Raw genomic sequence first — 13,057 nt, 5'->3', positions numbered from 1 at the left:
CTGAGCCACCTTTTCGCACGTGCTCTGTGGCCCCAGACTTGCGTAAAACAGTAGCGACAGCCCGGGACTACCTGAAAGCTATCACTTTTCCGCGTCGCACTTCAGCTCCTCCTCCCGCGTCTAATCTCGTGAGTTCTCGCGATGAAGGCTCTGTGGTCAGAGAGCCCACTTAAAGCGGAGATAAATGCTCCGGGCACCTAAACTGGGGTGGGTTGGCCGAATAGGCTAGTGAGTGAGGGTTTATCCACTTTCAGGCTTCTTCAACTCGCTGCCGCTGGCACTACCTGCCGTTAAGAAATCACATGTTTTAAAGCTTCGTGTTGTTTTGTCTTTCGGACTGGAAAATAGAAAATGTAATGCCGCAGACTTATGGCCACAATTAAAACCTTTTATTAATACATCTTCTTGGCTTTATTATTTTGGGGGGATGTCATTATTTGTGCAACATTAAAAATAATATTTCTTAAACATTTAAAAAAAAATTTGGCTATGGTTTATGTACACAGAAATCCTTTTTTAAATCTTCGTGTTTTTAAGTTTTTGTAACCGAAAAAAATAAAGCATGGCTACAACTAAACCCTTTATTATTAAATCTTCTTGACTTTTTTTTTTTTTTTAGGTGCCATTATTTGTGCAACAACACTGAAAAAGTTTCATTGGCTGGATCCGACTCAAACTGTAAGGAACGGTCCTCATTGTCAGGCACGGGAAACTTCAGCCCACAAATCACGCATGCACAGTACTAACCCTTAACACAGCTTAACCTACCCTTCGCGCAGGCGCAGACCTTAATTGGCGTCCTTGTGGGCGGAGCTTCGTGTGGGACGCAGAGTATTCTGGGAACGCCGGAGACGGAAATTACTTCGCCTCGCGCTGCGGATGTCGGAGCAGCTGCGCGCCTTTCCGTGTGTGATTTCTAGAGTTAGGAGCTCGGGAACCGTTTGCCAATATGTATGACGCGGACGAGGGTAGGTGACCACTCATAACACTCCGCGGCGACCCATCTAAGGGGGGAAACGTGGGTAGCTGGACGAATTGAGGATTTGCGGCCTCCTCCTCGGCCCTCCGCACCATGGCCCCAGTCGTTTCCCCACACTCCCGAGGCCGGGAACGAATCCGGGATTTTGAGAGGTGGAGGGTGCAGGGAACGTAGCCTTTATCATCTCGGTCAGGGTGACTCTTGTTCTCTCCTCTGTCTGCCCCTGGGTGAGTCTGACACTCCCTTCCCGTTTTGAAAATAGCGTGCAGAACCATGCGACAGGTTCCGTTGTTCCGACTTTGAAGCAAAGGACTCCTTTCTTGATTTCCCTTAAGGCCAGAGTTAATGAATTTATGAATAGTTGGATTTTTGAGCGTCAGCCTGTGCCAGGCATTGTGTTAGGCTCTGGAAGAACTCCGGGGACAAGGAATATAGTTTGTGTGTGTGCGGCGCGGGGGCAGGGTTTGGTTTAGTTTGGCGTTCCTTCATGCTGTTATATGCCTAAGTAAATTATCTCAAAAGATGGCCTTTACATTTCCTCTTTTCGCGAGATGACACAGTTCTAGATGGTATGTATTTTAACGAACAGGGACAGTATGCCTTTTTTTTCTTTTTACATGTAGAGTTCGTAGTCACGTGTAGTGTATTTTCATTGTATATTTTTAATGCAACCTCTTCCGTTCTCCAAAGCTGCTATTTCAAAGTTCGTTTTCTTCTAGCTCCCAGTGTCCTGGCCACCGCTTACATTTCTCTTTATTCCCTCAGCTACTTCATGGAGAAAATAGAAGCAGAAACTTAAACGCTACTGTTTAAACTTCTGTCTCATTTTTATCTTGCGTCTAGAAATTTATTAGCATCATTGTATTCTTTTTCTTAACTTCTGAGAAAAAAATTCAAAAAAATTTTTTTCAGCTTAATTTTTTGAGTAGGTAATATAGTCTCATTTCTCAGAGGCTAGAAAACATAAAAATGTTAAAAAGGATAAATGATTTACAAGTATAACTAAAACTGACTTCATTATTACCTCTCCTTTTCCAACCTTCCTACTTCTCCTGGGTGGCTGTGATAATAACATCTAGTGTGCCATCAAAGCTAGAAATCTCCAAGCCATTTTAGATACCTTTGTCTATTTTACCTCTCCCCCCATGTGTAGGAGTTGGTAATTCCAGACCATTCAAGAAGCACTTATTAATAATTTATTTTGGATATGTATCAAATTTTGAATCAAAGTTGTTAAGTTTTACAGACTATGTATATAGGTCAGAATAGAAAAACAAAAATACAGCACATTTATTCTTTTGCATAAGAAGAGGATACTAATATTAGCACCAGTGCACACCGATTTTTCAAATGCCCCATTTTATAAATTACTGTTGCTGTGCAAACTCCCCAAAGTTTTGCTGCTTAAAAATTATTTAATATGTTCATGGATTAAATGAGTCAGGAATTTGGACAGGCATAGTAGGAATGGCTTGTCTGTTGCCTGATGTCTGTCAGTGGTTGAACTGGGAAGACACAAAGGCTGAGAGTTGATTGCTGGGGGCTGGGTGATCTGGAGTGTTTACTTATGTGTCTGGCATCTAGCCTAGGAAAACTCAAGGACTAGGATTGCTGATTGCAGCATCTCGTAAGTGGGCCCTCCGTTTAGATTTTCTCACCTAAGTAGTAGGAGTTCTTAATGGCAGCTCAGGACTCCAGAAGTAAGTGTTTCAATAAACAAGGTGGAATTGCATTGTTTTTCCTGACCTAGCTTCTGAAATCGTGTAGCATTGCTTTAGCTGTGTTCTCTTAGTTATGGGAGAGTCAAAAACCCACCCAGATTCAAGGGGAGGAAGCATAGACTCCCTATATCTTGATGGTAGGAGTGTCAAGATCACTTTATAAAAGAGCATGTGAAATGGAAGATAGTTGTGGCCATCTTTGGAAAATACAGCCTGTCATCCCTGTCCATGTGTGAAATGTTGCTGTAATAGGCAGCCCACCTTATATTGCCCAGCTATTGGAGTCCTTTGCTGACTCCTCCCTCTTAACCTGATCTCTGACTCCAGTCTCTGAGAAGCCTATTGATAAGAAGATTATGAGCTTGCTCCTACTTATCATTATAGTTATTTATTAATGAGAATTATATGGGCTTCTTGGAGATGATGGAACAGTTACAAATTCACACGACTTGCACTGAACCTTTCTCATGAGGCCTCTTTGTGTATTGGGAGAATACCTATGTGACGTAGACCTATGTATGTGTACGTATATACCTATGTATATTGTTTCATTACAGTTCAAGTAATGTGATGACTGAAATTTTAAAGAAGTGGGGTAAAGCGATTGTTTTTTATTTAGTAAAGAGTAAATGTGTTTTTGCTACGTCACATCATAGTAAGATGTGAGCTAGTAGTATTTATTGCAAGTGAGAATGATTTTTTTTTTTGCAGATATGCAATATGATGAGGATGATGATGAAATCACACCAGATTTGTGGCAAGAGGCATGCTGGATTGTAATTAGGTAACTTTTTAGACCAAACTGAATAAGTTTTAAAAGGCACTGTAAACTATACAGGGATTTCCTGCTTATTCTTTGTTTGAAAATTAGATGTTCTATGTGAATATGCTTCTTGAGAGCTGGTTTGTCATTTTATTTATTTATTTAACTTTTAAAGTATTTTGATATACAGAAAAGTTACACAAAGAATTCATGTACACTTCACCCAGATTCCCTAAATGTTAATCTTATGCTTTGTTTCCTTTGCCTTATTCTTTCTCTATCTGCGTATTTTTTTTCTGAAATATTTGAAAGTCAGTTGTTTACCTAGGGATATTCTTTTACATAATCATAATCTTATTAAAATAAGGAAATTAATTAATACAGTAATCTTATTTAATCTAGAGACCTTACACAGATTTTGCCAGTGTCCCAGTAATGTTCATAGCAAAATAAAAATTTTCTTTTCCTGGATCCAACATAAGATCATATATTACATCTTGTTTTCATGACTTATTCCTTTGTCTCCTATAATATAGAACAGTTCCTCAACCTTCCTCTTTTCTTTTTTTTTTTGTTGTTTTGTTTCTGAAACTCACCATCTCTCCACAGCTTCCCATGGCCTCACTTTTTTTTTTTTGACCTTGACATTTTTGAAGAATATAGGCAAATTATTTTTTAGACTGCCCCTCAGTTTGGGTTTGTCTGATGTTTCCTCATGATTAGATTCAGATGATTACTTTTGGCAACAGTGATGTTCTGCTCTCAGTGCATTGTATCAGGAGGCACATGATGCCTATTTGTTACATTACTGGTACTGATAATTTGATTCCTCTTGGTTTTCTCCTTGTTTTAAATGGATAAAGTTATAACAGGTGGTATTTCGACCCACATTCCCATCCAATTCTAAGTGTAATTAAACTGTAATAAAACTCAGCAGGAAGCCTTACATATAGGTAAGAGAAGTAACTTTTAAGTAATAAAGTAACATCCTGCTATGTTAGGATATAAAATGCTACAAGTCTCCTCACTTACCAAACTGACAGGTGCTTTGTATATAGTAACATTTTGATGCCTGTTTGAGCCCCACCGTCTCCAAGATGCACATCCTCTCAGTTGATACTCTCCCTTTTCAAAGAGCACAAGCTTCTGACATTCTACCAGTTGTATATGGAATAAAACTGAACCTTTGCTGAACGTTGTTTTGTTAAAAATACGAGTTTTGGGGATTAAGTATGTATTTATTTTTCCTACTAAACATGGGCTATAAGCATTTTGTATTGAGACATTTGTATCTTCTATGAATTTGAGTATTAAACACGAAGAGACATTTTACTAGGAAACAATAACTAGCCAGATATTTGGAGTATGCCTATATTCTGTGATTGCCAGGGAGAAAGAATATTTTGATCTTAGACAAAAAAAAAAAAATTGTTTTCAACTTATGTGACAAATTGCTCAAGGAGTATATCTGCTATTTGACAAGTCCTTGCATTTAACATTTGTTACAGAATAAAATGCCATTTGATTTTTATATTTTAATTGATTATAGGTGCTTTAGTTATTTGTGATGTGACATTTTGTTTTTTCACTACTTAATATCAAGTGACCTTTCCCAAGCATTGTGAATGTATATTATTTAATATATAGTGACTTCAGTAAGATGTCTCTTGGACAATAGTCATGGTAGTAGATACCATAAATAAGAACTGTAAACAGGTGTTTAAGGGATGGCATTCTGATGAAGTACTGTCCTAATGATTTTGGGGAGAGTAACTAACTATGGTTCAGCTTCTTGGGAGGATGAAACTTGTCCATAGTTTTTTAAAGATTTTTCATTGTAAATTGTCCATAAAAACCATTGCTGTTTACCTTACAGATTGTGCTTTCCATGTGCTTATGTACCAATGGCTGACCCAAATGGTTGTGAGAAATTTCTTTCCTGTCAGCTCACAGTCTCTACTGAAGGAAGTTGCCTCCACTCTTCTTGAGTCTGTGCCTTATACAGGGATGAATGTGTACTGTGTTCTCTGCCATAGAGAGCTTCTAATATTGGTGGCCATGGTTGATTGAATCAGGGTGGAACCTTGACCCAAAGCCAGCCAATCTCTAGGCTGGCCAGTGACATGTGAGGTGATCTGATGATGCCAAAATGGGAGGCTGATGATTAGTTGGGCTACGCATGTTGTCTGAGAAAATTGATGTGAGGATGGGCGGAGTTAGTTACTAGGCAGAGAGGGCAAGGAGCTAAGTCCAGCTATGCAGCTCTTCCTGTGTGGTGGTGAGGGGAGAGATTCCTCTTGCAAACAGTGTGTCTACTCTTTTCGAGTCTCTGTCCTTCTTTAGGGCTTCAGTATTTGATTTCTGTGTCTATACTAATAGCTTTGATCTCTCACCCTTGCTCCATTTTTTTTTTTTTTTTTTTTTTTTTTTTTTGTGTTCGCGGGCCTCTCACTGTTGTGGCTTTTCCCGTTGAGGAGCACAGGCTCCGGACGCGGAGGCTCAGCGCCCATGGCTCATGGGCCCAGCTGCTCCGCGGCATGCGGGATCCTCCCGGACCGGGGCACGAACCCATGTCCCCTGCATCGGCAGGTGGACTCTCAACTACTGCACCACCAGGGAATCCCCCCTTGCTCCATTTTTAATCAGTCATTTGCTGAGTATTTTCACTTGAATGACTTAGTCTCATCTTACCTTTAACATAGTCAAAGTAGAATAATCTTTAACCTAAAATCGAAGTTCTTACACATGCTATATTTTAGTCATTGATATCATTTTCTTCCCTCTTATTCAAATTAAGGTTCTTATTTTTATCTTTTTTCCATGCTTTTTTTTGTTATATAAGTTTTAGGTGGACAGCGTTATAGTTTAACATCTGAATACACTACAGAGGGATCACCACCACAGTCTAGTTACCATCCATCACCATACATTTGACCCCCTTCACCCATTTCACCCACACACTAACCCCCTCCTCTCTGGTAACCACTAATCTGTTCTCTGTGTTTGTGAGCTTTTGTTTTCTTTTGTTTGTCGGTTGGTTTTGGTTTTGGGTTTTTTTTTTTTAAGATTCCATGTATGAGTGAAATCATGTGGTATTTGTTTTTCTCTGATTTTTTTCACTTAGCGTAATATTCTCTTGGTCTGTCCGTGTTGTCATTTATTTTTCTCTTTGACTATGCATTTCATTAGTTTTGAGAAATGTTTCAAGAGGTTGGATGAAATTTATCTATAAAGGACATTTATAAATTAGGGCTTCCTTATAGTCCTTATGTTGTGCTTTAATAATTTTATCCACAAGTATGTCTCATTTCCCCAAACTTAACAATAAGTTCTACAAAGAAAGTGTTCCTAATCTCACCTCTTTTTTGGATACCTCATAGTATTTTATGTAGTGATGGGTGCAGAGTGTTGGTATTTAATGATTAGTGTTTGTCGAATTTGATGATAATGAAAATGGGGAAATATGCTAGAAAACATCACTGAGTTGTAACTGATTATGAACTCAAATATTTTCCCAGTTCCTATTTTGATGAGAAAGGCTTGGTCAGACAACAGCTGGATTCTTTTGATGAGTTTATTCAGATGTCTGTTCAAAGAATTGTGGAAGATGCTCCACCTATAGACCTACAAGCAGAAGCTCAGCATGCTAGTGGAGAAGTTGAAGAACCGGTAAGATGGTTCAATAAAGTAACATAAATAAGGGTATTGATTTGAAATTTCGGTCCTTCTCTCACCTGGCTTAAAGGTTAAAAAAAAAAGTTAGGAGGTGGTTTTATTAGGGTACTTATAACGTTTCAATCAGCTCCTGATTTATTCTTACTAATGGAGAGATGCATTTTTGCAAGTAATGCAAAACCGTAATTCTTATTCAGATAGTATGTGTTTAATAGCCAGGAAGAGGAAACTCAGAGGTATGATGAACTACAAAGAGAAGCAAGCCAGAAATAGTCATGTTGCCTCAGAAAATCCCACTTTTTTCTTTCACAGAGTAAGGAATCAAAAGAAAAGTAGGTGAAGGACCTTTTTCCCTTGATTATTTGTTACATGAAATACATTATTATATCAATATAAGAGATAATAAGGGAAAATCACCCAAATATATTAGCTCTTTTAATTTTTCTAAGTTCATTGTAGGCTTTTTTTTTTTTTAACACATATGCATGTTTTCAGCATTGTTAAATCATAGCAAGGCTATCATTTTAGAATCTAGTTTTACATGAGTGATTGTAAATAAGTGTGTAGTCCAAAAAATGACTGTCCCTAGCTTTTTTAAAACTTTATTTATTTATTTATTTATTGGCCTTGCCGCCTGGCTTGCAGGACCTCAGTTCCCTGACCAGGGATTGAACCTGGGCCACGGCAATGAAAGCCCAGAATCCTAACCACTAGGCCACCAGGGAACTCCCATGTCCTTAGTTTTTGAGTAGAGAGGCAGCATGATGGGCCTTGAGGGACAAGTAAAGCTAAAAAAAAAAAAATGAGGTAGAGAAGAAGTAGAATTAGACAGAGGGAGAGATTATCATTTCCTGCCAGTTCAGTCCCTCTTTTCTGTAGCTTATCTTGTAAGGACTGATGTATTATTCACATTCTGGTTGGAGGTGCTGCACAGACTTTTGCTGTTAAGAACAAAAATAATTGGCTCTTCTGGCACTGTGTTGGAAAAATGGGTGTAAAATGCCTTTCCTATACTTATGGCGTTTTCTCTTCATGGTCTTTTCAAAACAAGAGAGATAACAATATAACATAGCAGCTTCATAGTGCCAGAATAAGTATTACCAAAGAGATCTCTCAAGCTTGGCTATCAGAGTTTAGTGGAAAAGATGGGAGGGACTTAAGCTGACTGTGAAGGGTGTTTGTCTTAGTAGGGAAAACATATTTAATCATTTCAGCAAAAATACTTTGTGTTTTTGGCTTGTGGCTGGAATAGAGGGACCACAGTAGTCAGTATATTGTTTTTGGTTTGATCTGTTTCTGATAGGTGTTCGTGGAAAATAAGATGGAACCAGATTGTCACATGCTTTGGATGTCATTGGATGTCATGGGGCATTGTGGAAAGATTGTCAAAGAATGTACATGAAGCGTTATTTTTGAAAGGTTACTTTGGAAATGGTGTTTACTTGGAGTGGGAAGAGGCCGGGGTCAGATTAAAATCTTGGAATAGCTGAAGTTTCAGATAATAATGTCCTAGATTAGGGTAATAGTGGAAATGAGTAGTTGGATGGCGGAATTCCTTTTGGTTCATTATCACCACTAGTTCTCTTTGCTCTTTACCTACTCCAGTTTGGGAAACTTGGGTATTAATAATTTTCCTTTAGTGGTCTGCTTAGTCCCATCTTTTCCTTTTCTGATATTTGATTTAGAGAGAAATCCACTATCCATTTAGCTTTGGAAAGTTCTCATGGATCTTGTTTTATTGGGTAGCAGATAGATATTTAATTGAAAACTTTTCTTTCTCCTTTCTTCCTTTCTTAACTATGGACTGAGCTAAAGTCAGCCAGGGTTGGAAATTCTCATTCTGTTATGTAGAATAGTAATTAGGATTTTCTGTGTGTTTTTAAATTCCTCTTTGCACAGAGCAGTATATGAAGGTGGCTCTCATCCTGACTCTATACATCTCTTACACAAAAATGCCCCCCAAGGATGCCCAGTTATCCACCCCACTTCAGTTTTGGAGAATTGGCAGGTGGGGCAAAACGCTAAGTCTCAGGAAGGTTTCTTGAGACATTTTTGTGGAAAGTTTTGGGTCAAGGGGAGAGATGAGACCCAACAGCGGGTGTTCCGTCCTCTGCCTTCCTGGGGAAATCCAAATCCCAAAAGTTTTCTGAAGAGAGACACCTCTCTCAGTGACCTAGGGAGGGGAGGTGACCAGATGACCAGACCTACTGCCTGGATGTGAGGCTGAGGCAGAGAGAGGATAGGGTTAAGCAGGTATCTCCGACCCAAGACAAAGAATGAAATGCATGACGGGGGGAGAAGGGGACTGAGAGATCCCAGAGGCCCAAGTCATAAATTCTACCCTGTCTCCAGGGATTGAAGAGTTTCTGAGCAGAAACTCTTCTTCCCAAGACTACAATGGAGTTTTAGTTCAGGGACTGGCTTTGCTCCAGGGTACAGAGAGGACAAGCCAGGCAGAGATCCCACAGGTAGTGAAGGTGGAGAGTTAAGGTATCGGACAAAAAGATGGACACTCCCACAATGAGTACACACAGACCACAGCAGTTTTGAAACAATAAGCCAGGATCAGGGTAAAACATGCAGCTGTGGCTGAAATACAGAATGTTATAGGCCCTCTCCAATAAAATATAAATCACTGCTTATTTCACTCTGTCCCCTGCCCATGAGCTGTTTCCAAGCTTTTTTCTGTGGCTGGAGTCCTGGACAGTAAGAAGGAATGGGAGAAAATACTGAGGCCAGCATGCAGGGCTGTGGCTGAGACTTGATATGCCTCTCCCCACCCCCACTCATTCTGTAGAAAAGAATTCACTCTCCCTCCCCTTGATGGGCTGTTGGGATGAAGGCAGGGTAAAGACAAAGGGAGGAAAACACCCAGCACATTCTTTCTCTTGCTTTGATCTGAAGTATAGCTGCAGCCAAAGAGCACAGAAGTGGGGGAGAAAATATGGGGGATAGGAGAGCATGGGGGCATAATCCAGTTGAGAAAGGAAGAGGGTTCTTCCACTGCCCTGTGTCCAAAAATCTGCTGAGAGCTTTAGTCACAGAACTGCAAAAAAGAGTGCGAAGGAACGGGAAGCGTATACGGGTTTGTGGGGGAGGCGGCCACAGACAGGATGGAGATCTAAGGATCCCTGTGATCCCCAAGATGACCCTGAGAGCCTTAGTTGGGGGACCGGATGAGAAGTCACAGCAGGCATGTGGATTTTTTGAGGGGGTAAGGAGCCAGGAACAGTGAGGTCTTCACCGAAGCAGTGACCACTTGATCTGTTCTTTGGCTGACTGCAGCACCTGAGACTTGGTCTGCTCTGTAAGGGGTACAATCTCCCCTTCGTGCCACCCACTGTACCCCTTGCTGGGGATTGCTCTCAAGGATCACCCCTCAATCTACGATTTCATCCACAACCAAGAAGAACCCCTCCATGTTCTCCAGCAGAGCTCGCTTTTCTACAGTTTTCCTCAGCATCTGGCTCAGTGAGTCGAAGAAGAGTCAGTTCAGAATAGCCATGAGCATCATCTCATTTTTGTATGAGCTGCCAATCGTATAGAAATAGAGATCGATACTGCTTTTACATACCACTGTCAGGCCTCCCAAGAGGGCAGTTTCAGTGTCAGTCTTACAGGTCTTGTTGAAAGTGTTCTTCTCAAAGGCCTTTTGCTCCTTAACACCGGGGTAGCTGTCATCACAGTACTTGGCAAAAAAATCTATCTCCATCATCGTCCAGAGTCAGAATGGCTTTGACAGTGTACAAGGAGGGGTCCAAAATCAGTGCATCCATCTTGCCCCATAGCTGGTACCGATGTCTTTTGTACGTTTAATTGAAGAGTTAGGTTTACTTTTTTTCTATCTTCTCTGTTGATTAGTTTAGAACACGCTTCTAATTCTATGAATTTATCTTTTCTTTGTTTTCTGATAACTTTGTTAACCTGACCTAAACTAAGGAGAGGGCACATGAAACAGCTGTACAGATCATTAATGCAAATCCATTTCAGTTGTTTGATATGAACTCAGAGCTTAGTCTTTATTTACTTGTGATATATTAAATCTCCTTTTGTCTTCCACCTTAAGAAAGTGATGAAGTATAAAACTTGACATCTATGTAGTATGGATGTTGCCTTGGGAGAGTCACCATTTTAGTAAAGTGGATTAACTTTGGCATTTTCTAGAGCTCTTTCTACTCAAAATGTTAATGTTGATTAAAATGGAGTCATTAGGGGCTTCCCTGATGGTTCAGTGGTTGAGAGTCCACCTGCCGATGCAGGGGACGCGGGTTCGTGCCCCGGTCCAGGAATATCCCACATGCCGGGGAGCGGCTGGGCCCGTGAGCCGTGGCCGCTGGGCCTGCGCGTCCGGCGCCTCTCCTCCGGGAGAGGCCACAACAGTGAGAGGCCCGCGTACCGCAACAACAACAAAAAAAATTTAAAAAAATGTAGTCATTAAATCGTTTATGGAAAAAAATTATTTACCCTTCTCCATTGTTTTTGTTTTCATTTTAGCCAAGATACTTGCTGAAGTTCGAACAAATTTACCTCTCCAAGCCTACCCATTGGGAAAGAGATGGTGCTCCGTCACCGATGATGCCAAATGAGGCCAGATTAAGAAATCTCACGTAAGAAAGATATTTCTTTTCCAGCAGCTGATACTGAAATAAATTCAGAAAATAAAATTTTAGCTAGTTGAGAGTTTTAGTAATCACCTTACTATTCACTTGTGATCTACTTTTATTTTCAAAGGTACTCTGCTCCACTTTATGTTGATATAACAAAAACAGTCATTAAAGAAGGCGAAGAACAACTTCAGACACAGCATCAGAAAACTTTTATAGGAAAAATTCCAATTATGTTACGTTCAACTTACTGCCTATTGAATGGCTTAACAGATCGTGATCTTTGTGAGTTAAATGAATGCCCCTTGGATCCTGGTGGCTACTTCATTATTAATGGATCTGAAAAGGTATAGTAGCATTATTTTTTTTTTAATTACCAAATGATGATTAAGATTTAAATCATGAAAGTTGAAATCAAAAAGTAAACTTTTGTATAATCTGGAAGTAGCAGTTGAATTATTAAGGAGGTGACAGCCGAATTTATATTAAACCAAAACTTTGTTTAGTTGTATATATTGGGTTGGTCAACCCAATAATGTACACTAGAAATTTGGTCAGTTTGAGCTTGTATGTTTTGGTGAAGCGTTTACGCAAAATGGAGTTTGTAAAGTTCAAGAATTGATGTTTCAGTGAGCCTATACAGTCAGACTAAATAAAGATGCAGCTTTCAGTGTTCTTTCTAATTCAAAGACCTTGTCAGTTTTATGGCTGTAATTTTATTGTCCATATAGGTTCTGATTGCTCAAGAGAAAATGGCAACAAACACAGTCTATGTGTTTGCCAAAAAGGATTCTAAATATGCCTACACAGGAGAGTGTAGATCATGTCTGGAGAATTCTTCTCGACCCACCAGTACTATCTGGGTTAGCATGCTGGCAAGAGGAGGACAGGTATGGACTGTTATATGCTATTTGGGTTTATTCCTTTTGGTCTAGTTTTGTAAGTTACCAGGCTGCATGTTTAGTCAAAAAGTTTTTCTGGGGCTTCCCTGGTGGCGCAGTGGTTGAGAGTCCGCCTGCCGATGCAGGGGACACGGGTTCGTGCCCTGGTCTGGGAAGATCCCACATGCCGCGGAGCGGCTAGGCCCGTGAGCCGTGGCCGCTGAGCCTGCGCGTCCAGAGCCTGTGCTCCGCAACGGGAGAGGCCACAACAGTGAGAGGCCCGCGTACCATAAAATAAAAAAAAAAAAGTTTTTCTGGAGCATATTATCAGTGTTGTATGGTAGGCATTTTATTATTTACTTATTACTGTGTAATAAATCACTCCAGTAGCAACATTTATCATCTCACAGTGTCTGGATGTGGATTAGCTGGGT

General features: G+C 40.2%; 1 protein-coding gene and 1 pseudogene across 3 annotated transcripts in view; one reads left to right on the top strand and one right to left on the bottom strand.

Annotated features, from left to right (window-relative positions):
- The first annotated feature begins 43 nt into the window (after positions 1–43).
- The window catches only part of LOC102994341 (RNA polymerase II subunit B), a 47,493-nt gene continuing 34,479 nt past the window's right edge, over positions 44–13,057 (top strand). For 2 of the 3 annotated variants that reach the window (XM_028491812.1, XM_028491810.1), the window contains exons 1-7: positions 44–128; positions 620–968; positions 3,412–3,484; positions 6,982–7,132; positions 11,633–11,745; positions 11,870–12,089; positions 12,474–12,632. In XM_028491812.1, the coding sequence (XP_028347613.1) occupies positions 950–968; positions 3,412–3,484; positions 6,982–7,132; positions 11,633–11,745; positions 11,870–12,089; positions 12,474–12,632 (735 nt within the window). In that variant the 5' untranslated portion in view covers positions 44–128; positions 620–949. The remainder of the gene's footprint in view (positions 129–619; positions 969–3,411; positions 3,485–6,981; positions 7,133–11,632; positions 11,746–11,869; positions 12,090–12,473; positions 12,633–13,057) is intronic. The other variant, XM_028491811.1, reaches the window with a different exon arrangement.
- LOC102994055 (coatomer subunit zeta-1-like) lies at positions 10,350–10,914 on the bottom strand (annotated as a pseudogene).

The sequence above is a fragment of the Physeter macrocephalus genome, chromosome 7, assembly GCF_002837175.3.
Source record: "Physeter macrocephalus isolate SW-GA chromosome 7, ASM283717v5, whole genome shotgun sequence".
Taxonomy (NCBI): Eukaryota; Metazoa; Chordata; class Mammalia; order Artiodactyla; family Physeteridae; genus Physeter; species Physeter macrocephalus.
The sequence above is the reverse complement of the archived record's forward strand: the minus strand, read 5'-3'. Positions and strand labels throughout refer to the sequence as shown.